General features: G+C 39.7%; 1 protein-coding gene and 1 long non-coding RNA gene across 2 annotated transcripts; both read left to right on the forward strand.

The window, feature by feature from the left end:
* Window positions 1–16652: 16652 nt before the first annotated feature.
* Window positions 16653–17190, forward strand: LOC100114377 (histone H3.3-like; the record flags this gene model as incomplete). The annotated part of the gene is made up of 1 exon (XM_031933309.1): window positions 16653–17190. A coding segment is annotated over one exon (474 nt), but the record flags the coding sequence as incomplete, so codon positions are not given.
* A 7364-nt stretch (window positions 17191–24554) lies between these two features.
* On the forward strand, window positions 24555–26474 carry LOC116418269. Its single transcript, XR_004228330.1, has 2 exons — window positions 24555–25840; window positions 25964–26474. It is a non-coding gene; the product is annotated as an uncharacterized LOC116418269 (long non-coding RNA).
* The last annotated feature ends 1284 nt before the right edge of the window (window positions 26475–27758 follow it).

Here is a 27758-nt window from a genome sequence, read left to right on the forward strand (position 1 = left end):
TTCAGCCTCGGGCGATCTACTAGAGAGCGCTGCCCTCCCCCGAGCGTTTCCTGCCGGAGACGAGCAAGCCGCTCGCTCTCTTGGTCACAGGCAACGGCACGCGACACATCGTCCGCCAGTACGACACCGACACACAGTAATCTGTCCGCCACGCGATCTCGAAGTTTGTGATATTACGTCTATTAATAAAGTCTAATTTTGAAAACTATAAGTGAGGAAGTGTTACTCTTTATTGTGCGCGAAACCCTGCACCTCGATCCCTCGCTAAAATCTCATATGAGATCTTATATGAAATCTCATGTAGATCTAAGATAGATCTTATATGACTGAAATTCGTACTGAGATCTATATGAGATCTACGTGAGATCTCATATACATCTCATATAAATCTCATATAGATCTCACGTAATATTTTCACGCAGGAAGGCTTTGTCTGACGTTGGCATTGCTAAGGCCGTCTGAAATCACCATTGCAGATAAATATATATAGGAATATCTTCTAATAATTTTCTAACGGCTGTTGTTAAAGGTCCGACAGATGTGAAAAAAATACTTCATGTTGGAAAAGATCATTAAAAACACTGAAATAACATAGTAACTGTCGTAAAAACGAAATGTATTCATACAAATAGGAGAATAGATAATAAATAATTGAAATATCACCTATTTATATAAAAATCTGTCGGAAATCTGTCCACTTGTTTATTCCAAAACACTTTTTCTTTTCCTTGACTACATTGATGGCATCTTTGAAGTTATTTTGCTTGTGTTTGTCATTCTGTCTTGATCATCCTTTTACTTAACATTTTCTGATTCACAGTCAAAAACACCTTTTCTCTTTCTCAATCCTTCTCTCTGCTTGAGCGGCATCTTCTCTTTACACGCCAAGTTGTACAGAGAGACTCAAAAACAGGTTGTTTTTAATGACGGTAGCGTCAGAGATGTACACTGAAAAAATAGTTTGGATAAGGGAGTTTTTCAAAAATGAAGGAAATGATTTGAAAAAATTATATTAATTAATCATCTACTTTATATTGACCAATTTTTGCCATTCCAATTTTGTTTTCATAATTTCGATCTGCAAAACGAACTGTTCAATTTGCAATGTAATTTGACAAATATTAAAAACTTTTTTGATCATTGTTTATTTCGCCCTGTAATATGATCCTCATAAAAAAGAGTTTAGAGTCGACAGAAGGAAAAGGTTAAGAGTATGAGAGAGAGAACGTCACCAAGTCTTCTTCTTCTTTTTTTGGCAATGGACTATGTCCTTTATGCCATGACCCAGTATTTTTCTTTAACACGTTTTAACTTCTCGACAAATAGTAAATAATTATCTTCACAGTTGTTAACTTCTCGAGGCCGTGCAGGCACCGTAATAAAAAAAACACGTAGTTTTCTTGGACCCCGTCCACGGGCTCCAAGTCGACCAGATCCCAGAAAAAAGAGGTAGAAACAAAAGAATATAGAAGGAAGAACAGGAGAGAACACGTCCGCTCGGCTCGAAGTCCGCGGAGAGAGTCCCGTCACCAAGTCAAATGGGTGAGTGAGAGAGAGAAAGCATACCCGACGTAGAACAAAGAAAATTGCTTTTAGTATATATTATAATATACTGTAAAGCAATACATTATAATATACTGTAAAGCAATACAGTACACAATAAATATACACAATAAATACACAATAAAGCAACTTACCAATGATGTACGGAATTCGAAAATTCAATTTGTGTCAGGAGACTCAAAAGTGCACTTGCCACAAAATAAAGATCCTGGTGTCGTAAATGTGTCGGGATAACGTGGTCGGGGTGAACAGAGAAAAGGCAGGAGTTGTGGTTGAGTTCTTTATTGGCTGCTCTCTTGCGTCTCTCCAGAAGTGTCCTCGGTCGAGTGGTCAGAGCGGAACTGGACGGCGGCGCTCGCTCGCAGTGCGGCGCTGCTCTCTCGCGGTCCCCGGTGGGACAATGCCGCCACCTATCGGTGGGGCACCTACAAATGTACCAATGACGTACGGAATTCGAAAATTCAATTTGTGTCAGGGACTCAAAAGTGCACCTGTCACAAAGCAAAAGATCAGGAAGACTATAGAAAAGGAGTGTCAACGAGATACGGCCAGACTTCATTGTGAGGACAAGCTCTAGATGTTCTTTAATGCCTAAGAAAATTATAGTTTTCTCTGGTCTTTGTACACTCATTTATAGGTTAAACAAAGAACCAGATTTGGCAGAGAGATATTTGAAGTCTGTCGGTTCACACATTCAGCAGAGATTACCCTGACTTCTGAGCTAAATCTCATTCCTGCCGGGTTTTTTGTGGTTTGAGTTGCTCAGCTATGAAGAAGCCTTAGGCGAGTGATATATAAAATAACTCGAACCCAGGGCAGACCTGTACTTGCAATATTCTCCCAGAACTGGTGGCGCGACTTCTTTCTAAAATCATCCTACTTTTTCGATTTGTGACTTCATTGTAAGGACAAGCTCTAGATGTTCTTTAATGCCTAAGAAAATTATAGCTTTTTCTGGTCTTTGTATTGAGACGGCCTCACCACCTCCGTGGTAAAAGAGCGACAACCGATAGGTTACCGACAGCGGTCGGTTACCACAGGAGCAACAACCGATAAGTTACCGACAGCGGTCGGTTACCTCACGAGCGACAATATAGTAAGTAAGTCCGACACAGATGGCGTGCGCGCATAATGTATTGCGTAGAGGGGCTGGCTCGAGTATATAAGGAGCTCCGCGAGCAGCAGCTAGTCACTTCTTCTCTGCTCTTCGAACTGGCTCTATTCCAGACTACTCAAAGCTGATCATACTACTCGGCTGCGAGCTCCGACTATCCGAGTGTTTAGTATTGTGACGGAAGAAGATGGTCACGAGGAGGGAGGAGAAAACTGGCTTAGTCTTAGGCTGGTGTAGCAGACGTGTATTGTATAACGATTATTGCTGTTGAGGAGCTCCGTCCTCGCTCGTAGTCGCCGGTGATCTGCCCGCTCGCTCGTCGACGCGACTCGTCGACGGCGAGCGGTTCCACGTGCCGAAGTGCAGCGTTGCACTTTTGCACGTGGAGACTTTTGGGCCGCGGTGTTCCTCCGCTGACGATGCGTCTAGCGCATCGCCGGAAATGCAGGCCATCGGATAGCCTAACGCTCGTCCGTGACAGTATGTACATATACCGTGGGTGTATGTATGAAGGATCCTCGGGTTTGTCAGCCCCACCTCTTGTAATTTATATGCAGAGAAGCTTAAATAAATATTGTTAAATGTATTATACCTTTTTTTTTATAAAATCATTTCCTTCCTCACCTACTTTGAGCAACCTCTAGTAAAGCGGGTAATATGCACCTCGTGATTAGCTAGGGGGAGTTCTATCTTAGACACACTAGGAAGGCACCCTGATACACCTTCAACGTCTGTCTTGCTGCAGGGTTACGTGCGGATCCAAGGGGAATATCGCCCCCCACTAAGGGTCAGTGGGCACGAACTCGCAGCACTATCATTACGGCTACATTGCTTTCGTAGTCGGATGAGAGCAGAGAAATCCCGAATCAGCGCAACCTGCTACACGCTGATCACGGATCATTAATCGACTTCTAGCGCATTGTACACTCATTTCGAATCACTCGGTCCATAATTACACTCGGTCTCGCGGTTTCCTCTTTAGAAGCAGTTAAGGGGACCAGCCTGGGTTAAATAGGAAAAAATTAAACAATACAATTATTCTTTATAATAACTTAAATATTCATTTAAACTAAACAAAACTTTTTATGCTAATAACGTATGTGCAACATATGATATTAACCACTATTATGTTGTCCTCAACTGGTCTGGGTAACTGGTACTATCCATCCATGGAAAAGTTGAATTTCAATTCCATTGTTGACTTGCCACGGGATTTCTCAGCCTTGGATCATTGAATCACTTTGAAATTTTAGGAGAACTTGCTTTAAGTGCCCCTTTACAGACTTAATGGTTTACTTTTTTGAAAAAAATTATTTAAAAATGATTAGGCATAGCAAAGTCATAGTTCAGGCATATAATTGTTAATAATTTGCACTTAACTATGCCTAATCATTTTTAAATAATTTTTTTCAAAAAAGTAAACCATTGAGTCTGTAAAGGGGCACTTAAAGCAAGTTCTCCTAAAATTTCAAAGTGATTCAATGATCCAAGGCTGAGAAATCCCGTGGCAAGTCAACGATGGAATTGAAATTCAACTTTTTCATGGATGGATAGTACCAGTTACCCAGACCAGTTAAGGACAACATAATAGTGATTAATATCATATGTTGCACATACGTTATTAGCATAAAAAGTTTTGTTTAGTTTAAATGAATATTTCAGTTATTATAAAGAATAATTGTATTGTTTAATTTTTTCCTATTTAACCCAGGCTGGTCCCCTTAAAGCCAGGGCAGACATGTACTTGCAATATTCTCGCAGAACTAGTGGCGCAAGATCTTTCTAAAATAATCCTACTTTTTCGATTTGTCACTTCATTGTAAGGACAAGCTCTAGATATACTTTAATGCCTAAGAAAATTATAGCTTTCTCTGGTCTTTGTATACTCTTATATAGCATAAACGAAGAACCAGATTTGGCAGAGAGATATTTGAAGTCTGTCGGTTCACACATTCAGCAGAGATTACCTTGACTTCTGAGCTAAATCTCATTTCGGCCGGGTATTTGTGGTTTGAGTTGCTCAGCTATGAAGAAGCCTTGGGCAAGTGATATATAAAATAACACAAAGCCAGGGCTGGACCTGTACTTGCAATATTCTCGCCGAACTAGTGGCGCAAGATCTTTCTAAAATAATCCTACTTTTTCGATTTGCCACTTCATTGAAAGGACAAGCTCTAGATGTTCTTTAATGCCTAAGAAAATTATAGCTTTCTCTGGTCTTTGTACACTCATTTATAGGTTAAAAAAAGAACCAGATTTGGCAGAGAGATATTTGAAGTCTGTCGGTTCACACATTCAGCAAAGATTACCCTGATGTCTGAGCTAAATCGCATTTCGGCCGGTTAATTTGTGGTTTGAGTTGCTCAGCTATGAAGAAGCCTTGGGCAAGTGATATATAAAATAACACAAAGCCAGGGCTGGACCTGTACTTGCAATATTCTCGCAGAACTGGTAACGCGAGTTCTTTCTAAAATAATCATACTTTTTCGATTTGTGACTTCATTGTAAGGACAAGCTCTAGATGTTCTTTAATGCCTATGAAAATTATAGCTTTCTCTGGTCTTTGTACACTCATATATAGCTTAAACAAAGAACCAGATTTGGCAGAGAGATATTTGAAGTCTGTCCGTTTACGCATTCAGCAGAGAGTACCTTGACTTCTGAGCTAAATCTCATTTCGGCCGGTTAATTTGTGGTTTGAGTTGCTCAGCTATAAAGAAGCCTTGGACGAGTGATATTTATCATAACACGAAGCCAGGGCAGACATGTACTTGCAATATTCTCGCAGAACTGGTGGCGCGAGATCTTTCTAAAATTGTCCTCCTTTTTCGATTTGTCACTTCATTGTAAGGACAAGCTCTAGATGTTCTTTAATGCCGAAGAAAATTATAGCTTTCTCTGGTCTTTGTACACTCATATATAGCTGTTGGAATGAATGAGGTAAGGCAGAGGATTAATAGTTAATAATGTGGATTTATTTATTCTTCATATATACAGCTATGCGTCGCACACACCATGTGTATTCAGTGCGACGTCTCGGAACCAAGAGAGCGATGCGAGAGCTTCGTATAGTCTCGACACCGCTGGTAGTCATGTGACTCACACGCATGTACCGCGAAGAGGGGAGGCTTACAGGTGTGCGTCCCCTCACACACTCATTAGCGCGCTCACTCATTCTCGCGCGCTCTATACTATACATACAGTATATGTAGACTACACTTTCTGTACAGTACACTCTATATTTCAACACGCCTCCTTGGACTGTACGGAAAGTTCACTTTATAATACATCTAGTTTACTCCTAAACTTTTCAAATTTTTCTCTACACAGAGCCTTAGTAAAAATATCCGCAACATTCTCATTAGAATCAATTTTAATTACTTCAATCAATTTTTCTTTTACACTCTCATGTACAAAATGATAGTGTATCTCAATATGTTTCGAATTTTTGGTAAAATTACCGTTATTTGCAATATTTATTGCTCCCGAATTATCCTCATAAATTTTAATCGGTTCATTTACATTTATGTCGAATATTTTTACAAGCTCTCTGATATATTTTAATTCGCTTACAACTTCTGATAATGCAACATATTCTGCGTATGTCGAAGCTTTGGTTATACATTTTTGTTTTCGTGATTTCCAATCAATTACATTTCCAAACATTTTTATTACATAGCCTGACGTAGATTTTCGATCAATATTATCGCCTGCCCAATCGGCATCAACATAACAATTTATAATATCGCAATTTTTATTCTTTTTATAATGTAAGTTTAAATTTTTTGTTAAATACAAATATTTCAAAATTCGTATAGCATATTTCCAATGCGTTTCACTATAACTATTTTGATATCTACTAAGATAATTGACGCTATAACTTATATCTGGTCTCGTACTTGAACTAATGTATAACAAAGCACCTATCAAATTTCTATACTTTATATTCGACTCACAGCTTTCCGCCTTTTCGAGTTTCAAATTTGTCTCCATAGGAGTACTATACAATCTACTCTCTTTTATTTTATATTTATCAGCTAGTGACTCTATATATTTCGTTTGGCTTAAAGTGAGTTTATTCTCTAGATAATTGGAATTTATATTTATTCCAAGATACTCTTTGATTTCTCCTAAATCTTTCATTTTAAATTTATCTGACAAAAGTTTCTTAATACTTTGAATTCTTTCTTTGCTTGTACTACAGATTAACAAATCATCTACGTAAATTAAAATATAAATTTCATTATTTTCTTTTCTTTTTTTGTATAAACAGAGATCTACATTACTTCTTTTAAATCCTAATTTTGTAATGCACTCGTCAAAACATTCATACCAGTCTCGAGGACTTTCTCTTAAACCATACAATGCTTTTGATAATTTATGTACTTTATTTGTTCCGTCTTCGTAGCCTTTTGGTTGATAGACATATACCTCTGAATTTATTTTGCCATTTAAAAAGGCAGTTTCTACATCCATTTGCTCAATTTTTAAACCGTTTTGGCAACAATAAGAAAATAAAATTTTTAAAGTTTGATTCTTTGCAACTGGAGCATATATGTCATCAATTACATCTGTTTGTTGAAAACCTCTTACAACTAACCTAGCCTTATATCTATCGTCTGATTTTCTCGTATAAACCCATTTAACGTCCAAGACCTTTTTGTCTTTTACTTTATCTACTAATTTCCAAGTTTTATTTTTATTAATACAATCTATCTCTAAATCCATTGCTTTTTGCCAATCTTTACTATCAATACTGTTTAACGCCTCCTCAAAAGTACGAGGTGTATCTATTTTACAATAATTAACACTAACATTATTCGATGCGTTATTTGGGTATCTAACCGGACTTTTTCTCTCACGTGTCGATCTACGTGGAGTATTTGGTTTCAAATTATCTTTATCGATATTCTTTACATTTGTTTGTTCTTTTTCAGTTACATCTTCATCTGCGCTATCGAATACATCATCATCAATTTCGTCTTCGAACTCACGCTCACTTCTCTTACTCGACTCGAGAGTCGGAGTACGGGAAGAAATATTTTCATCATAATATTCAATACCGATACATTTTTCATCAATTTCGACAACATCTACGTGTCTCGCAACTATTATTCTACCATTCAACAAGACTCTATAACCTACATCACTATAACCTAGTAAAATTCCCATTTCAGATTTTTTATCCCATTTCGAAATTCTCTTTTGTTCTGGCTTTCTTACAAAGACTTTACTTCCGTACAATTTTAAATTTTTAACATTTGGCTTTCTTCTAAAAAATATCTCATATGGAGTTTTCTTTTCAATTGTATTTGCTAACGTGCGATTTTTCAAATACGTCGCAGCACTAATTATTTCTGGCCAATATTTTTTATCTACTTGCGCCTCATCCAATAAACAACGCGCCATATCCATAATTGTTCGATTGAACCTTTCTGCAGTACCGTTCAATTCGTGTACGTACGCTGGACAATTGTTTATATATATACCTTTTTCTTTTGCAAATTTGTTAAAACGATTATTCAGGTATTCTGTACCATTATCGCATCTTATAGTCTTAACTTTCTTTTCAGTTAAATTTTCTACTTCATTTACATATTTTATCATACAATCAAATACTTCATCCTTAGATTTTATGCAGTAAACTTTGGCTATTTTGCTATAATCGTCAATGAAAGAAACAAAATATTTTTCACCGTTTGGACCCGGGGTCTTAAAACTACCACATACGTCAGTGTGTATGATTTCTAATATATTTCGAGCTTTTGTTCTATTATTACTGAACGGTAGATTATGCATTTTATTTTCTATGCACGTTTTACATTTTACTATTTCCGATTCAAACTCAGTTGGAAATCCCGTCAACAACTGTTGTTTACTCAAAATATTTAAATATCCAAAGTTTACATGCCCTAATGTTCTGTGCCATTTTTCTTTTAAACTCATTTTATTTTTATTGCAATCAGCACTATTTACACTAGAATCATTAGATCGTAATATACTTTTCATTCTATACGTACTATTATCTTTATGTGCTACTGCTATAAGTTTATTTTCATCAATAATTTTTGCATAATTTCCTTTCAAAATAATCATCTTATTTTTATCTGTTAATTTACTAGCACTAACTAAATTCATATTCATATCTTTAGCATAAAAGACATTACTCATTTCTACTTCATTATGTATACCAAACGCATAAAAAAAACTGCTTCTACAGACCGATTATCTCCTAAATAAATTTTTATCGGTTTCTTTAAGTCTACATATTTATCAAAATAACTATCGTTATTTATTACATGGTCAGTGCACCCGCTATCGAGTAGCCACTGAATTTCGTTACCTATATTATCACCTTGCACCGCGTGCGCTGTTGCCACCCAGGCGTTGGCGTCTGAGCCGCTCGGTTGACTCGTACTGGCTCCTTGCTGCTGCTGACGGAAGTTGCCGCGCCCTCTGGTGTAGTTGCCTCTTCCGCCTCTGCCTCTGCTGTTACCGCGGCCACGTGTTGAGCCTCGCCATGTTCCGCCGTTGTGTGCTGTTTGGCCGCCATCTTGGCACTCTCTTGCGAAATGCCCGGTTTTTCCACACTTGAAGCATTTTCCTTTCTTCATGACGAAGACATTTGACTTTCTTTCTGAGTCTTCGTTTCCGTTCTTCATTTCGGCTATTTGTATTTTATTCTTTACGTATTCTGCCGTCTGATCACTTGCTGGTAAAGTGTCTATTAAATCACCAATATAACTGTATTGGTTTGGCAACGTGTTGAGCATATAGTTCAGCTTCTCTTTTTCACTTATTTTAGCACCAGCACTTTTTAAATCATTTACTGCTTTTTCAAAATCACCAAAAAAGGTTGCAGTGTCACTATATTTTTCCAATTTCAGTTTTTCTAACTTGTTTCTACACACAATCTGTAGTGCTGTAGATTCTTTCAGATACAATTTGTCTTTTTCATTATTCCGTAGGCAGTTGTTTCTTCATAAACAAATTCTAATTGCCTATTTGAGATTGAATTGTAAATTATATTCATGGCCTTTAAATCATTTTCATCCCATGGTTCCTTATCTTTTGTGTCATCTTTCTCTCTTGTTATTACATCTTGACATTTTTTTAATCTCAAAAACAACTCAATTCTTTTTCTCCACATACTGTAATCCTCTCCGTCAAACACCGGTATAGTCAGATCCTTTTTCTCCATTTCGTCTTCTTGAATCTCGAACTTTCCTTCGTGTTCAGATTTTTCTTCAACTTCTTCTTTATTCTCGAACGTTCCTTCGTGTTCGGAATCTTTCTTTTCTATTTTCACGACTTCCGATGTCTCACCGTTGTCCATAAACTCAAGTGCTCTCTGCTTGCACTAGACCACGTGTTTCAGACTCACTATTTAATCCGCGTGCATCACACTGATTTTACGATTTTTCTCAAAACTTTCGCTTCTATTTAATAGTCCTTTTATTCTAGTTTCTATTCTTGCTAATATTTTTCTGTCATTGTTAATCAATCACTTTGATTTTTCACTTGAAACTTTTACACACCACGTGGCTTTTAACCTCACTTTGTTTTTCACTAAATATCTCTCATGTCACTCATATGAGTAGACATGCGGGATAAAATAGAGATACAAACCAAGCTCCTGCTACCATGTTGGAATGAATGAGGTAAGGCAGAGGATTAATAGTTAATAATGTGGATTTATTTATTCTTCATATATACAGCTATGCGTCGCACACACCACGTGTATTCTGTGCGACGGCTCGGAACCAAGAGAGCGATGCGAGAGCTTCGTATAGTCTCGACACCGCTGGTAGTCATGTGACTCACACGCATGTATCGCGAAGAGGGGAGGCTTACAGGTGTGCGTCCCCTCACACACTCATTAGCGCGCTCACTCATTCAATTATTGAGGTATAATATTTTCAAATTCAAATTCAAATTCTTCCATTTCCGATGTAAATTTATTCTGCCCTTGAGCAATTTCGGCTTCTGCGGTATTAATTATTTCATTTTTTTAAATGATTATTATTGAATTTCTTGTTAATTTCTTCAATAATTGTAGACCGGATTAGGATCAAATGATTTCGCTGACAACCTCGCCAGTCGTCCTTGCTTGATGGTGAGCTGATATTGATGGATCGATGTTCGAGCGGAAAAATCCGTTAGCAAACTGTCGATCGAGACCCACGATGCACCGGTGGGACCGAAGATTTTGGAGGTAGATGAAAGTGTAGTTTGGAAGGCGTTGAGAAGGTAGGAACCATCTCAACGTATAAGTATTGCGGTGACTTCTCGCAAGCCTACGGCTCCTATACGGAGAACTTGCGGTCGCCTCCGACTCGCGCACAGTGAGCTTTTAACTATGTTCCGACTCAACCAACCTCATTAATGCGCCAGTTTTCAAGTACGTTTATTTTAATGAATTTCGTGTATTTAAAAACTGAAAATTTAAAAACATATATTTCGATATTCGAGCCTTCCGGCAAAAGTCCATTGGTGATTACCATACCGAGCTCGCCATCGCGGTACACGATTCTCCAGCGGGCACGCTGTTGATATAACGCCAATGGTCATATTCGACTGAGAATGGGCACGCACAAAGTGTTTACGAGATCGCCTCGAGCTTCTTTCGACATCCGGCGAGCCCAAAGCAGCTTCGACGCGTGCTTGCCATCAGGCTCGCTCCGGGCTCGACGAAGAGCTCGAGATTCATTCTGAGCACCATAGAGACGCGCGATGTGTTTAAAATCCACTGCGAGCTCGAGATCCGCGTTAAAAGAAATACACCTGCTGCATTTCGAAATCCGCGGCGAGCTCGATATTCGCGTCGAGCTAGAAATCCGTTCTCGTATAGCTTTTGCCTTGCGCAGTTCAAAAACCGCGGCGAGCTCGATATTCGCGTCGAGCAAGAGATCCGTTCACGTCTAGGTTTGGGCCCGCACAGTCTGAAATCCCCCTCGAGCTCGATGTTCGCGTCGAGCACGAGATCCGTTCTCGTCCAGCTTTTGACTTGCGAAGCTCGAAATCCACGGCGAGCTCGATGTTCGCGTCGAGCAAGAGATCCGTTGACGTCAGGGTTGGGCCCGCACAGTTCGAAATCTGCCTCGAGCTCGATATTCGCGTCGAGCAAGCTATCCGTTCTCGTCTAGCTTTTGACTTGCGAAATTCAAAATCCACGGCGAGCTCGATGATCACGTCGAGCAAGAGATCCGTTCTCGTCTAGCTTTTGACTTACGGAGTTCAAAGTCTGCCTCGAGCTCGATATTCACGTCGAACACGAGATCCGTTCTCGTCCAGCTTTTGACTTGCGAAATTCAAAATCCACGGCGAGCTCGATGTTCGCGTCGAGCAAGAGATCCGTTGACGTCAGGGTTGGGCCCGCACAGTTCGAAATCTGCCTCGAGCTCGATATTCGCGTCGAGCAAGCTATCCGTTCTCGTCTAGCTTTTGACTTGCGAAATTCAAAATCCACGGCGAGCTCGATATTCGCGTCGAGCAAGAGATCCGTTCTCGTCTAGCTTTTGACTTACGGAGTTCAAAGTCTGCCTCGAGCTCGATATTCGCGTCGAGCAAGAGATCCGTTCTCGTCTAGCTTTTGACTTACGGAGTTCAAAGTCTGCCTCGAGCTCGATATTCGTGTCGAGCAAGAGATCCGTTCTCGTCTAGCTTTTGACTTACGGAGTTCAAAGTCTGCCTCGAGCTCGATATTCGCGTCGAGCAAGAGATCCGTTCATGTCTAGCTCTAGACTTGCGCAGTTTAAAATCCGAGGCGAGCTCGATGTTCGCGTCGAGCTAGAGATCCGCTCTCGTCTAGCTTTTGACTTACGGAGTTCAAAGTCTGCCTCGAGCTCGATATTCACGTCGAGCAAGAGAGCCGCTCACGTCTAGCTTTTGACTTACGAAATTCAAAATCCACGGCGAGCTCGATATTCGCGTCGAGCAAGAGATCCGTTCTCATATAGCTTTTGCCTTGCGCAGTTCAAAAACCGCGGCAAGCTCGATATTCGCGTCGAGCAAGAGATCCGTTCACGTCTAGGTTTGGGCCCGCACAGTCTGAAATCCCCCTCGAGCTCGATGTTCGCGTCGAGCACGAGATCCGTTCTCGTCCAGCTTTTGACTTGCGAAGCTCGAAATCCACGGCGAGCTCGATGTTCGCGTCGAGCAAGAGATCCGTTGACGTCAGGGTTGGGCCCGCACAGTTCGAAATCTGCCTCGAGCTCGATATTCGCGTCGAGCAAGCTATCCGTTCTCGTCTAGCTTTTGACTTGCGAAATTCAAAATCCACGGCGAGCTCGATGATCACGTCGAGCAAGAGATCCGTTCTCGTCTAGCTTTTGACTTACGGAGTTCAAAGTCTGCCTCGAGCTCGATATTCACGTCGAACACGAGATCCGTTCTCGTCTAGCTTTTGACTTGCGAAATTCAAAATCCACGGCGAGCTCGATGTTCGCGTCGAGCAAGAGATCCGTTGACGTCAGGGTTGGGCCCGCACAGTTCGAAATCTGCCTCGAGCTCGATATTCGCGTCGAGCAAGCTATCCGTTCTCGTCTAGCTTTTGACTTGCGAAATTCAAAATCCACGGCGAGCTCGATATTCGCGTCGAGCAAGAGATCCGTTCTCGTCTATCTTTTGACTTACGGAGTTCAAAGTCTGCCTCGAGCTCGATATTCGCGTCGAGCAAGAGATCCGTTCTCGTCTAGCTTTTGACTTACGGAGTTCAAAGTCTGCCTCGAGCTCGATATTCGTGTCGAGCAAGAGATCCGTTCTCGTCTAGCTTTTGACTTACGGAGTTCAAAGTCTGCCTCGAGCTCGATATTCGCGTCGAGCAAGAGATCCGTTCATGTCTAGCTCTAGACTTGCGCAGTTTAAAATCCGAGGCGAGCTCGATGTTCGCGTCGAGCTAGAGATCCGCTCTCGTCTAGCTTTTGACTTACGGAGTTCAAAGTCTGCCTCGAGCTCGATATTCACGTCGAGCAAGAGAGCCGCTCACGTCTAGCTTTTGACTTACGAAATTCAAAATCCACGGCGAGCTCGATGATCACGTCGAGCAAGAGATTCGTTCATGTCCAGCTTTAGACTTGCGCAGTTCAAAATCCACGGCGAGCTCGATATTCGCGTCGAGCAAGAGATCCGTTCTCGTCTAGCTTTTGACTTACGGAGTTCAAAGTCTGCCCCGAGCTCGATATTCACGTCGAGCACGAGATCCGTTCTCGTCCGGCTTTTGACTTGCGAAGCTCGAAATCTACGGCGAGCTTGATATTCGCGTCGAGCAAGAGATCCGTTCGCCTAACATTTGACTTGCGCTATTCAAAATCCGCGGCGAGCTCGATATTCGCGTCGAGCAAGAGATCCGTTCTCGTCTAGCTTTTGACTTGCGAAGCTCGAAATCCACGGCGAGCTCGATATTCGCGTCGAGCAAGAGATCCGTTCGTCTAACATTTGACTTGCGCTATTCAAAATCCACGGCGAGCTCGATGATCACGTCGAGCAAGAGATTCGTTCATGTCCAGCTTTAGACTTGCGCAGTTCAAAATCCACGGCGAGCTCGATATTCGCGTCGAGCAAGAGATCCGTTCTCGTCTAGCTTTTGACTTACGGAGTTCAAAGTCTGCCTCGAACTCGATATTCACGTCGAGCACGAGATCCGTTCTCGTCCAGCTTTTGACTTGCGAAGCTCGAAATCCACGGCGAGCTTGATATTCGCGTCGAGCAAGAGATCCGTTCGTCTAACATTTGACTTGCGCTATTCAAAATCCACGGCGAGCTCGATGATCACGTCGAGCAAGAGATTCGTTCATGTCCAGCTTTAGACTTGCGCAGTTCAAAATCCACGGCGAGCTCGATATTCGCGTCGAGCAAGAGATCCGTTCTCGTCTAGCTTTTGACTTACGGACTTCAAAGTCTGCCTCGAGCTCGATATTCACGTCGAGCACGAGATCCGTTCTCGTCCAGCTTTTGACTTGCGAAGCTCGAAATCCACGGCGAGCTTGATATTCGCGTCGAGCAAGAGATCCGTTCGTCTAACATTTGACTTGCGCTATTCAAAATCCGCGGCGAGCTCGATATTCGCGTCGAGCAAGAGATCCGTTCTCGTCTAGCTTTTGACTTACGGAGTTCAAAGTCTGCCTCGAGCTCGATATTCACGTCGAGCACGAGATCCGTTCTCGTCCAGCTTTTGACTTGCGAGGTTCAAAATCCTCGGCGAGCTCGATATTCGCGTCGAGCTAGAGATCCGTTTTCGTATAGCTTTTGACTTGCGAAGTTCAAAATCCTCGGCGAGCTCGATATTCGCGTCGAGCAAGAGATCCGCTCACGTCTAGGTTTGGGCCCGCACAGTTCGAAATCCCCCTCGAGCTTGATGTTCGCGTCGAGCAAGAGATCCGTTCAAATCTAGCTTTTGACTTGCGCTATTCAAAAGCCACGGCGAGCTCGATATTCGCGTCGAGCAAGAGATTCGTTCATGTCCAGCTTTAGACTTGCGCAGTTCAAAATCCACGGCGAGCTCGATATTCGCGTCGAGCAAGAGATCCGTTCTCGTCTAGCTTTTGACTTACGGAGTTCAAAGTCTGCCTCGAGCTCGATATTCACGTCGAGCACGAGATCCGTTCTCGTCCAGCTTTTGACTTGCGAAGCTCGAAATCCACGGCGAGCTTGATATTCGCATCGAGCAAGAGATCCGTTCGTCTAACATTTGACTTGCGCTATTCAAAATCCGCGGCGAGCTCGATATTCGCGTCGAGCAAGAGATCCGTTCTCGTCTAGCTTTTGACTTACGGAGTTCAAAGTCTGCCTCGAGCTCGATATTCACGTCGAGCACGAGATCCGTTCTCGTCCAGCTTTTGACTTGCGAGGTTCAAAATCCTCGGCGAGCTCGATATTCGCGTCGAGCTAGAGATCCGTTTTCGTATAGCTTTTGACTTGCGAAGTTTAAAATCCTCGGGGAGCTCGATATTCGCGTCGAGCAAGAGATCCGTTCACGTCTAGGTTTGGGCCCGCACAGTTCGAAATCCCCCTCGAGCTTGATGTTCGCGTCGAGCAAGAGATCCGTTCAAATCTAGCTTTTGACTTGCGCTATTCAAAATCCACGGCGAGCTCGATATTCGCGTCGAGCAAGAGATCCGTTTACGTCTAGCTTTAGACTTGCGCAGTTCAAAATCCGCGGCGATCTCGATATTCGCGTCGAGCAAGTGATCCGTTTGCGTCTAGCTTTTGACTCGCGAAGCTCGAAATCCACGGCGAGCTCGATATTCGCGTCGAGCAAGAGATCCGTTCTCGTCTAGCTTTTGACTTACGGAGTTCAAAGTCTGCCTCGAGCTCGATATTCGCGTCGAGCAAGAGATCCGTTCTCGTCTAGATTTGACTTGCGAAATTCAAAATCCACGGCGAGCTCGATGATCACGTCGAGCAAGAGATTCGTTCATGTCTAGTAAAGACTTACGGAATTCAAAGTCTGCCTCGCGCTCGATATTCACGTCGAGCACGAGATCCGTTCTCGTCCAGCTTTTGACTTGCGAAGCTCGAAATCCACGGCGAGCTCGATATTCACGTCGAGCACGAGATCCGTTCTCGTCTAGCTTTTGACTCGCGAAGCTCGAAATCCACGGCGAGCTCGATATTCGCGTCGAGCACGAGATCCGTTGACGTCTAGCTTTAGACTTGCGCAGTTCAAAATCCACGGCGAGCTCGATGATCATGTCGAGCAAGAGATTCGTTCATGTCTAGCTTTAGACTTGCGCAGTTCAAAATCCACGGCGAGCTCGATATTCACGTCGAGCTAGAGATCCTTTTAAGTCTCGATTTTGACCGGCGCTATTCGAATCCGCGGCGAGCTCGATATTCACGTCGAGCACGAGATCCGATCAAGTCTAGCTTTTGACCGGCGCTATTCAAATCCACGGCGAGCTCGAGGTTCACTCTGAGCACCAAACCCACGGTGTGATTAAAATTAACCTCGAGCTCGAGATCCGCCTAAAAAAAATATACCCGCTGTGTTCAAAAGTTTGCAGCGGGCACAAGAATCACGTCTAGGCAGAGATCCGGGCTAAGCGAAATCCACGGCGAGCTGGAGAATCACCGCAAAAAAACGGCTCCGCGTAAGCAGCTCGCCACCAAGGCCGCTCGCAAGAGCGCCCCGGCTACCGGAGGTGTCAAGAAACCCCATCGCTACAGACCAGGAACCGTGGCTCTTCGTGAAATTCGTCGCTACCAGAAGAGCACGGAGCTTCTGATTCGCAAGCTGCCTTTCCAGCGTCTTGTGCGTGAGATCGCTCAGGACTTCAAGACCGACCTGCGCTTCCAGAGCTCAGCTGTCATGGCTCTGCAGGAGGCTAGCGAGGCATACCTCGTTGGTCTTTTCGAGGACACCAACCTCTGCGCCATTCACGCTAAGCGAGTTACCATCATGCCTAAGGACATCCAATTGGCAAGACGCATTCGTGGAGAGCGTGCCTAATTTTTTTTCTTGACTTCCTTTTTTATACAATCGGCCCTTTTCAGGGCCAACAAATATATTTTAAACGTACAGAATTAACTAATTTAGTTAAGAAAATGTTTAGTTTTCATTTCTTCAATATTATTTAAGAAAATGTTTAGTTTTCATTTCTTTAATTTTAGTTAAGAAAATCTTAAGAGCGTAATTTTGTCAACTTGATAATAATATATGGTATTATAGAGTACCTCCTTTGCGCACAACTTTTGAAAATAGTATGTTGCACTTAAGATTGTGTATGTTAAGAAGGGAGCTGACAAGTTTTCTTAAGCTTGAGTATTTATAATAAATAATTTAGATTTATTTTCTCAATATTTCTTAAAACAACTGGTTATCATGCTGAACACTTTTGATGTACGAAATATTACGTTTTGAAAAGAGTAATTGAGGAAAACAGTTTTCAAAAATTTCCATTCACAATCGCATCCTGGAGTAAAGGTCACGAGTCGCCTCATTCAACAGCAGTATACGTTTGGCCCAATATGAGCCGCGATATCGCTGTTTGGTGCAAATCGTGCCTCGACTGTCAGCAATCTAAAGTCACAAAACATAACAAATTCCTACCTAACCATTTTGTCACGCCAGACGCGAGATTCGATTACGTCCACTTGGACTTAGTTGGCCCATTTGCCAATAGCCACGGCTACACTCATCTCCTTACGATCATTGATCGATATTCAAGATGGCCGGAAGCAATCCCAATCATGGACACAACGGCAGCAACAGTTGCTCGTGCCTTTTACGACAATTGGATCTGTCGGTACGACTCACCAACCACGGTCACCACAGACCAAGGTGCTCTATTCGAATCGAGACTTTTCACCGAACTCCTGTCGGTGAACCTGGAGCAACGAGCGAAGCGCGCCCGGAGCTCGAAGCTCGCTATGCACACGAGCACTTCTGACTCTCGACGAGAAAAGCGTATTGGGTGACCGGTGACCGCAGCGAAAGCTCGCACTTTCTGACTCTCTAAGAAATATTCACCTTCAGTGAGTTTCCACGAGCAGCAGGGATCCGTTTACGCCCAGCATTAGACCCGCGCCGTTCGAAATCCGCGGCTAAAAGAAAAAAATAAAAGCTTGCCGTACGCGAGTCGGAGGCTACCGCAAGTTCTCTGTATAGCGGCCGTAGACTTGCGTGAAGTCATTGCGTTCGTTCAGATAGTTACTAACTTTTTCACGCCTTCCAAGCTTGTAATCTCAACGTAAAAGTATTGCGGCGACTTTACGCAACTCTCGCGTAGACACATCCGAAAGTCAAAGCTTGTGGCCGGCCTCGTGCTTTTGCTCGTGAGGTCAGAAACAATAACTAAAGACTACAAGACAAAAGGAAGGATAAAGAAGTGGATACAACAGAACAGCTAATACCAGTTTTGTAAACGTTATGACGACAATACGTGATGGAGAGAATATTCAGAAAAAATATTGCAAACGCTGGGGTTGACCGGCATTAGCACCGAGACCTAATCTAATGGTTACGAACACGTCGCAGCAGCAATTTTAACAATTATTTTAGTTTTCAGTTAATTTTAAGCAAATTTTATAAATTTTTTTGTATTCCAGACCGGCGAACAGGAAATATTTTCCTCTGCTGGATTAATTTTTATAATGTATCCCATTTTTTAATAGAGGCCAGAGAAAGGCTGAAAGTTGATGTAAAGAGAGATGAATCCCATAACAAGCTGCAAGGACAAAGGCACGAAATGAATGAAAGTGAAAGTAGGCATATAAATAAAATCAAAAGTATAAGGCTCTTATTGCTATTAATTATTACTAGCGAAAAACTCGCTCGCTAGCGCTCGCTCGTTCCGTCTTAATATTATCAGAAAAATTTAAATACCACAAAAAAATATTTTTCAGCTGTAATCTACGTATTTTAAAATTCCTATAATTTGAATATTATAGTAGATATTCAATTATTGAACGTTGTATAATTATACTTATTATTCAATGTGTAATACTTCCAAATGCAAACCTATGTTGAGATGAAGAGTAATAATAATAATAAAATTGCAGAATTTATTTTTGTTGTAATATAGTAAGTATTATAATCTTGATTATTAGCACCAAAATGGTACACGTCGCGCCATCTATTGGTCAACTGCGATTTTGTGCATTGAGACGAGCTCACGCGAGAGCTGACGAACTGCGCATGTCTCGCGCTATACTCTAATCGCCTATTACGTACTATATCATATTCCGTGTGTAGAGCCAGACTATGCTGTACTGTACTATACACTCTCTCTCTTGCCTGTAAGACTCCGATGTGAGCAGACGTGCCGCCGACTAGGCTCTCAAGCCTTTTACAATATACTTCAACAATAAATAAACCTCAAGTTGTTGTTTATTGATCCAACCTTTCTCAACATGGTAGCAGGAGCTATGGTTGGTATTTATATTTTATCCCGCATGTCTACTCATATGAGTGACATGAGAGATATTTAGTGTAAAACAAAGTGAGGTTAGAAGAAAAGCCACGTGGAAAGTAGTTAACGGTTATTGTTAAAAAAAGTAAATCGCACAGTGAAAAATTGAGCAGTGAAATTAAAGAAGAAAATATCTGGAGAAATTATATGCATGTGAAGCATTGATATTCGAATTTTCGTATAGAAACGTCTGTCGATAGAAGAAGATTTTCAAGTGAAAATTAACCGGTCAAAAAGGGTTAAAGAAGAAAAATATAAGCTCAGTGACGTAGATAAAGTCGTCAGCTACTCAACAATAAAAAGATTTTTAAAAACTAATCAAGATTTAAGTGCGATGCAAGAAGATTAAAGTCGGCGAGTGAAACACGTGGTGAAGTGCTATTTCAGAGCACGTGCAAATTAGAGGTTAAGCACATGTACTTGTGGCTTAAGCCTAAAGTAAAACAAGAAGACGGATTAGAAGCCAAAAATATTGAATTAAAAGAAAAATCAAGAAATCAAATTAGAAAAATATTTTTAAAAAGCACTCAAGAAGATTATTAAATTGAAAAATCAAGTATACGAGAGCATTAGTGCAAAAGAAAAAGAAATGGCTAAGCAAGCGAAAATCGAAGACATTATGATACCAGTGTTTGATGGTACAAATTATTCCAGTTGGAAAATTAGATTAATGATCCTGTTAGAGTATAAAGAGTGCAACGAACCAGCAATAAATGAAATGCCTGATAAATATAAAGGCAAAGAAGATGATTGGAAAAAGATTGATTTAAAAGCTCGCACTATGATAATTAGTGCTATCTCAGACAAACAATTAGAATACATCGGTGAATGTAAAACAGCTCTCGAGATGATAACAAAATTCGATAAAATGTATTTAACACAATCAACAGCCTTGCAAATTATATGCAGAGGAAAAATCGAAGAAATCAAATTAAATAATTATAATTCAGTGGAAGAATTTTTTGTCGAATTCGAAAAAGTAACTAATGAATTCAAATCAGCTGGTGGGAAATTAGAAGAAGTCGAAAAATTGAGATATCTACTTAGAGCTTTACCACCAAGCTATAGTTACATTGGGGATTTTATAGATGTTATCCCAGAAGACCAAAGAACAGTAGACTATGTAAAGTCGAAAATAAAAGAGAAAAATATGACTAATGCTGAGTCAGATAATAAAAGTAATGCCAGTACCTTTGCGGTACAAACCAAAGGCAAATGTTTTAACTGTGGAAAATTTGGCCACGTCATAAACGAGTGTACGAGACCACAGCAGCAGAGCAACCGAGGACGAGGTGCTCAATCCAGTCAAGGTCAACGAGGTCATCAACGAGGAAATCAACGAGGCTACAATAGAGGGTTCAACAGAGGCTTCAACCGAGGCAACTACCGAGGCAATCAGCGAGGCAGAGGTCAAGGTCAACCCAAAGCTAAATCTTCAGGCGAACAACAGGGCGACTACTCATCCGAAGCATGGCTGACCCAGGTCTGCAACCCAGAGGTAAACCAGGTAACTGCGTTAGAAAATAGTAGCGAAAGTTTAGGTCAAATTAATTGGTTACTAGATAGTGGCTGCACAGACCACATTGTAAATAATGATAAATATTTTGATAAATTCGTATGTTTAAAAAATCCTATTGAAGTAAAATTACCTGATGGTAAAAGTTTGAAAGCTACTAAAATTGGAACTGTAAAATTACTTTTTAAAAATTATTACAATCAAAAACAAGTAGACGTAAAAAATGATTATTATGTTCAAGGCATTAGACAAAACATACTGAGTTTCTCTAAAGTCACAGAAAATTATACAGTAGTAGCAAAAAATGATGATGCCAAAATTTACAATAAAAATAGAGAATTAATAGCAGTCGCAAACAAAAAGGATAATCTATATTTTATGAAAAGCTATGTAATTGAAAAGGAAAATAAGCAAATGTTTGTAAATTCATTAAAATTAACTGATAAAGAGAAATGGCATAGAGCACTAGGTCATGTTAACTTTCAATATTTGAACAAATTAGTGAAAAATAAATTAGTAAAAGGATTGCCAGAAAAAATAGAAAATGTCGAAATGAAATGTGCAAATTGTATAGAGAGTAAAATGGCAAATGTACCGTTCGAAAATAATAGATCAAAAACTACGGAAATTTTAGAATTAATTCACACAGATTTAAATGGTCCACATAACACAATCGGTTATGGGGGAGAAAAATATTTTGTAACTTTCATTGATGATTATAGTAAGTGTACTAGAATTTTCTGCATTAAAAATAAATCAGAGACTGCCAGTTGTTTAAAAGAATTTGTTAGTTTAGTAGAAAATAAATTTAGTAAGCGAGTTAAGAAATTACGTTGTGATAATGGCAAAGAATATTTAAATAAGGAAATTCATGATTTTATAAAATCAAAAGGAATTGAACTATTGCCATGCCCACCGTACGTCCATGAATTAAATGGAGTAGCGGAAAGATATAATAGATCCGCAATGGATATGGGCAGATGTTTAATGCGTGAAGCAAAAATTCATAGGCGATATTGGCCTGAAATTATGAAAACAGTAGCTTATCTAAAAAATCGCACAATTGCAAATACAGCTAAAAATAAAACGCCATACGAAATATTCTTTGGTAAAAAACCAAATGTTGATCATTTAAAAATTTATGGCAGTCGAGTCTTTGTACGAGTACCAGAAGCGTTGCGAAAAAGCAAATGGGACGATAAAGCCCAATTAGGTGTACTAGTAGGTTATGTAGAAAATGGCTATAAAGTTCTCGTCAATGGTAGAGTTATTCATGCTAGACATGTACAAGTAGTCGAAGAAAATACAGAAATTATTTGCTTAGAAAAACTTGATGATGAAAAAGATAGAGATTTGGAAAATAGCGAATCTGAAAATGTAGAAAACAAACTAAACTCTTTTACCCATTCTTCGACTCTCGAGTCAAGTAGGGGTAATGAAATAAATTTCGAAAATCGTATAGATAATTATGAAAGTAGAGAAAATGAATTAAATTTTGATATTGCTGAAAATGATAATTCAAGTTTAAAAGTACAAAGAAAATCTAATAGAAAGAAAAGTCCTGTAAATAGATACGGAAATCCTGTAACTCATTTTATATATGTAAATCATATTGATGCAAATGTACCAAATACATTCGAGGAGGCGTTAAACTCAAATGAATATAAACAATGGAAAATTGCGATGGATTCCGAAATCAATAGTCTTATGAAAAATAAAACTTGGCAAATTGTTGAAAGGCCAAAAGACAAAAAAGTCATTGATGTGAAATGGGTCTACAAAAAGAAAAACAATAATGTGTATAAAGCGAGATTAGTTGTAAGAGGATTTCAACAAAAGGAATATTTAGATAATGTTTATTCGCCCGTAGGAAAAATGCAAACTTTGAAAATTTTATTGTCGTACAGTTGTAAAAACAATTTATTTATAGAACAAATGGATGTAGAGACAGCTTTCTTAAACGGTGATGTAAAAACCGAGGTGTATATAAATGAACCAAAAGGTTACGAAACAGGTGACAATAAAGTTTGCAAACTGCAAAAGGCATTATACGGACTGCGAGAAAGTCCTAGAGCTTGGTACGATTGTTTTAATAAATTTATCGAAAGCTTAAATTTTGTGAGAAGTAACTACGATTACTGTCTATACGTAAATAATACGAACAAAGATTCAATATATATTTTAGTTTTTGTTGATGATCTCCTAATTTGTTGCAAAGATAAAAATAAAATAGATAAAGTTAAAGCTAGTCTAATGCAAAGATTTGTGATGAAAGATTTAGGCAAAATAAGCCAATATATAGGTATTGATATAAATTATAGCGATGATAGACACAAAATGACTTTAAGTCAAACAAAATACATTGAATCTTTAGCCACTAAATATAATTTAGAAAAAGCCAAATTATATGATACTCCAATGGAGTCAAATTTAAAACTAGATCAAGCTAGTGAAATTGATGAAAATATAAAATATAGAAACTTGATAGGAGAATTATTATACATTAGTACAGGCACAAGGCCAGATATTGCGTATAGCGTAAATTATTTAAGTCGATACCAAAGTTGCTACGACCAAACACATTATAAATATGCATTGAGAATCCTAAAATATCTGTATAAAACTAAAGATCTACAATTGACATATTGTGAAAACTTGAAAAACGAAATATTAGATTGTATGGTAGATTCTGATTATGCAGGTGATAATGTAGATAGAAAATCTACAACAGGCTTTGTAATAAGACTTTATGGTAATGTAATTTTCTGGAAAACTCATAAACAAAGCACTGTAACCAAATGTTCAACTTTCGCAGAATATACTGCTATGTCAGAAGCAGTAACAGAAATATTGTTTGTAAAAAATTTATTAAGCGAAATGTTCAATGTAGAATTCGATAAACCAATTATTATGTATGAGGATAACTCAGGTGCAATTGCGATTGCAAAATATGGTAACTTCACTAAAAACTCGAAGCACATTGAAGTGCAATATCATTATATTAATGAGAATTATGAAAATGGCATAATTGATATTATAAAAATAGACTCTCAATTCAATTTAGCAGATATGTTAACGAAAAGTCTAGATAAAACAAAGTTTATAGAAAATAGAAAAGCGCTAAGATTAATTTGAAATGTAATAGAAAAATGTATCGAAAATGAAAAGTTAATGCTAAAGATCAAGATTATAAACTTAAGGAGGCGTGTTGTAATATAGTAAGTATTATAATCTTGATTATTAGCACCAAAATGGTACACGTCGCGCCATCTATTGGTCAACTGCGATTTTGTGCATTGAGACGAGCTCACGCGAGAGCTGACGAACTGCGCATGTCTCGCGCTATACTCTAATCGCCTATTACGTACTATATCATATTCCGTGTGTAGAGCCAGACTATGCTGTACTGTACTATACACTCTCTCTCTTGCCTGTAAGACTCCGATGTGAGCAGACGTGCCGCCGACTAGGCTCTCAAGCCTTTTACAATATACTTCAACAATAAATAAACCTCAAGTTGTTGTTTATTGATCCAACCTTTCTCAACAATTTTAATCATGGATCAAAATCATAATTATATATATACAGTATGTCTACGATCAAGCGTACAGATACTTAAATTGGTGATTTTAGCAAAATTAGCGGGGGTGCAAACAAATCTTTTTTAGTGAAAAGTTAGAGTAAACTTAGCTCTAGCTTCTGTCGTTTGCTCCGTTCGATAGGATTTATCAGTAAAAAAATTGTCAGAGGTTAAAAATAATAAGTGCAAAAAAAAGTATGGTAGGATGTTTTTTATCCTTCCATCGCATAGGCCGTGGCCAATAATGCTTAAAACCACCAAAAAACATTATCGTTAGATGTAGATTTTATTTTTTAATAATTAACGAAATAAATTTTGTAAGATGTGAATTAGTTCGCGAGAGCTAGACATGGCGACCACAGCGGAACGCGGAACAGGGCGGACCGAAGCAAGACGGTACTACACCGGTTTGTTATTGTTATGACTCAAGGTTAGTTCGTCTGCTAGAGGTGTCCCTGTCACAACGCTCGACTCCGAAATCCGAGCACAGTTTTTCGCGAAACGTCGGTAGATCGCTAAAGAAGCGATCTCGGAGCTTTCGCGAAAGAGTGCTCATTGAAATTTGATTTTTCGGAGCTCGTAAATCTGTCAGCAGCGGTGCTTTTCCTTTTCAATAAAAATCCAAGCCCAGTCTCAGAATTTAAAAAAAACATAGTGCTCTGAATTTTGGAGAGGTATCGAGTTAGTTTGAGATCTTGAATGTCAGGCGTCCTTGGCCTGACTCGAACGTTCCTTTTTAAACGTCATCAACAATTCTCTGGGTTTGAGAGCAAAATCTGCCGAATAATTGAGTGTGTATGCTAAGTTTGTATTGTAAAAGAATTTTAAAGCATTATTTTCATTAGTGCTTTAGAAAAAAAATTACTTGATTGTTAATTTTTAGATATAAGTTACAATTTTCAGAACCATAATCTAGTAAGCGGCCAGTTTGAACGGCAATTAGGACAATTTAAACGCGTGCTCATTGTGCAAATAAAAAGTATAATCCATACAAATTCTTTACGTGACAGATCGTGTAAGAAGTTTATTCGGGCTGCTGGTCAACTTGCCAACCTCTCCTACATCCTGCTGCGAATCCTTTTCCATCGGCGCGATCCCATACTACTCCTACTCAGTGAATTTGCTCTCTACCTTCTAATCAGCTTGTTTTTGACGAAGTGAGTTGTTTCATTTTAAATTTTCAATATTTTTTAAGTATCAAACGAATTGCAACGAGTGTTCAAAGACACCCGTTTGTGTATGATTTACTCCTTCATCTCAACCTCTTAATTAACATGCAGTCGTCAATACAGAAGATGAATACGCAAGATCCGTTACATAGCCCAGTACCGAAGTGGCCAACAAGGTTGAACTCAGCGACTTCGCAGATACCGTAACCAAAGGTTGCTGTTCAATAGTTTAACGCGAAGATGCAAACGTCTGCTCAAGCCACAGCTAGCCATCGCAACTAAATGCTGCAGAAGTTTTCTACAAGCATCATTATAGGAAACGATAATGATGTTCGAGATGATCAGTTGGCTACACCCGGACGTAAGAAAATCGGTACGGGGAGACGCACCTCATGTTAAACTGCTATAAAAGCAAATTTCTAGTTCGTCAGCTAACACCTGCAAAGCAGGTCTCCTCTAGCAGACTTGCAATACGACAAAGACAAACGCACACTCACACTTGAGCAAAAAATTCATGCGTAATTGGCATAGCTATAACACTGTCAGTCATAAATCGATGAACTTTTCATTTAACTTGATCCTGTAAGTGATTTATAATGAAAATAAAATTTGTAATAAAGAATGAATGTTTTATAATGAATGTAGAGGTCAGCCAGGTAAGACCTATACAATTTGAATTTAATTCTTCATCCATAAAATTATAAAATTAATTTTTTGTAGCTCTAAAACCTGCCAAAAGTAGCACTACCCGTATTTTATTAAAATCCGAGAATAGTTGTTCAGAACTTGTTATTTGGTCAGGAGTGCTGCTTTTCTTTGTTTATAAAAATCCAAGCACAGTTTCTAGCGGAATATCGATAAATCACTCGAGCAGCGATCTCTGAGCTTTCGCGAATGAGTGCGCATTAAAAATTGATTATTTGGAGCTTGTAAATCAGTCAGCAGCGCTGCTTTTTCTTTGTTTATAAAAATCCAAGCCCAGTTTCTAGCGATGTCGATAGATCACTCGAGCAGCGATTTCGGAGCTTTCGCGAAAGTGTGCACATTGAAAATTCATTTTTCAGAACTTGTAATTTGGTCAGGAGTGCTGCTTTTTCTTTGTTTATAAAAATCCAAGCACAGTTTCTAGCGAAATGTCGATAGATCACTCGAGCAGCGATCTCTGAGCTTTCGCGAATGAGTGCGTATTAAAAATTGATTATTTGGAGCTTGTAAATCAGTCAGCAGTGCTGCTTTTCTTTGTTTATAAAAATCCAAGCCCAGTTTCTAGCGAAATGTCGATAGATCACTCGAGCAGCGATTTCGGAGCTTTCGCGAATGAGTGCGTATTAAAAATTGATTATTTGGAGCTTGTAAATCAGTCAGCAGTGCTGCTTTTTCTTTGTTTATAAAAATCCAAGCCCAGTTTCTAGCGAAATGTCGATAGATCACTCGAGCAGCGATCTCTGAGCTTTCGCGAATGAGTGCGTATTAAAAATTGATTATTTGGAGCTTGTAAATCAGTCAGCAGTGCTGCTTTTTCTTTGTTTATAAAAATCCAAGCCCAGTTTCTAGCGAAATGTCGATAGATCACTCGAGCAGCGATCTCTGAGCTTTCGCGGAAAAGTGCGTATTAAAAATTGATTATTTGGAGCTTGTAAATCAGTCAGCAGTGCTGCTTTTTCTTTGTTTATAAAAATCCAAGCCCAGTTTCTAGCGAAATGTCGATAGATCACTCGAGCAGCGATCTCTGAGCTTTCGCGAATGAGTGCGTATTAAAAATTGATTATTTGGAGCTTGTAAATCAGTCAGCAGTGCTGCTTTTTCTTTGTTTATAAAAATCCAAGCACAGTTTCTAGCGAAATGTCGATAGATCACTCGAGCAGCGATCTCTGAGCTTTCGCGAATGAGTGCGTATTAAAAATTG

The sequence above is a fragment of the Nasonia vitripennis genome, unplaced genomic scaffold (assembly GCF_009193385.2).
Source record: "Nasonia vitripennis strain AsymCx unplaced genomic scaffold, Nvit_psr_1.1 unplaced0132, whole genome shotgun sequence".
Taxonomy (NCBI): Eukaryota; Metazoa; Arthropoda; class Insecta; order Hymenoptera; family Pteromalidae; genus Nasonia; species Nasonia vitripennis.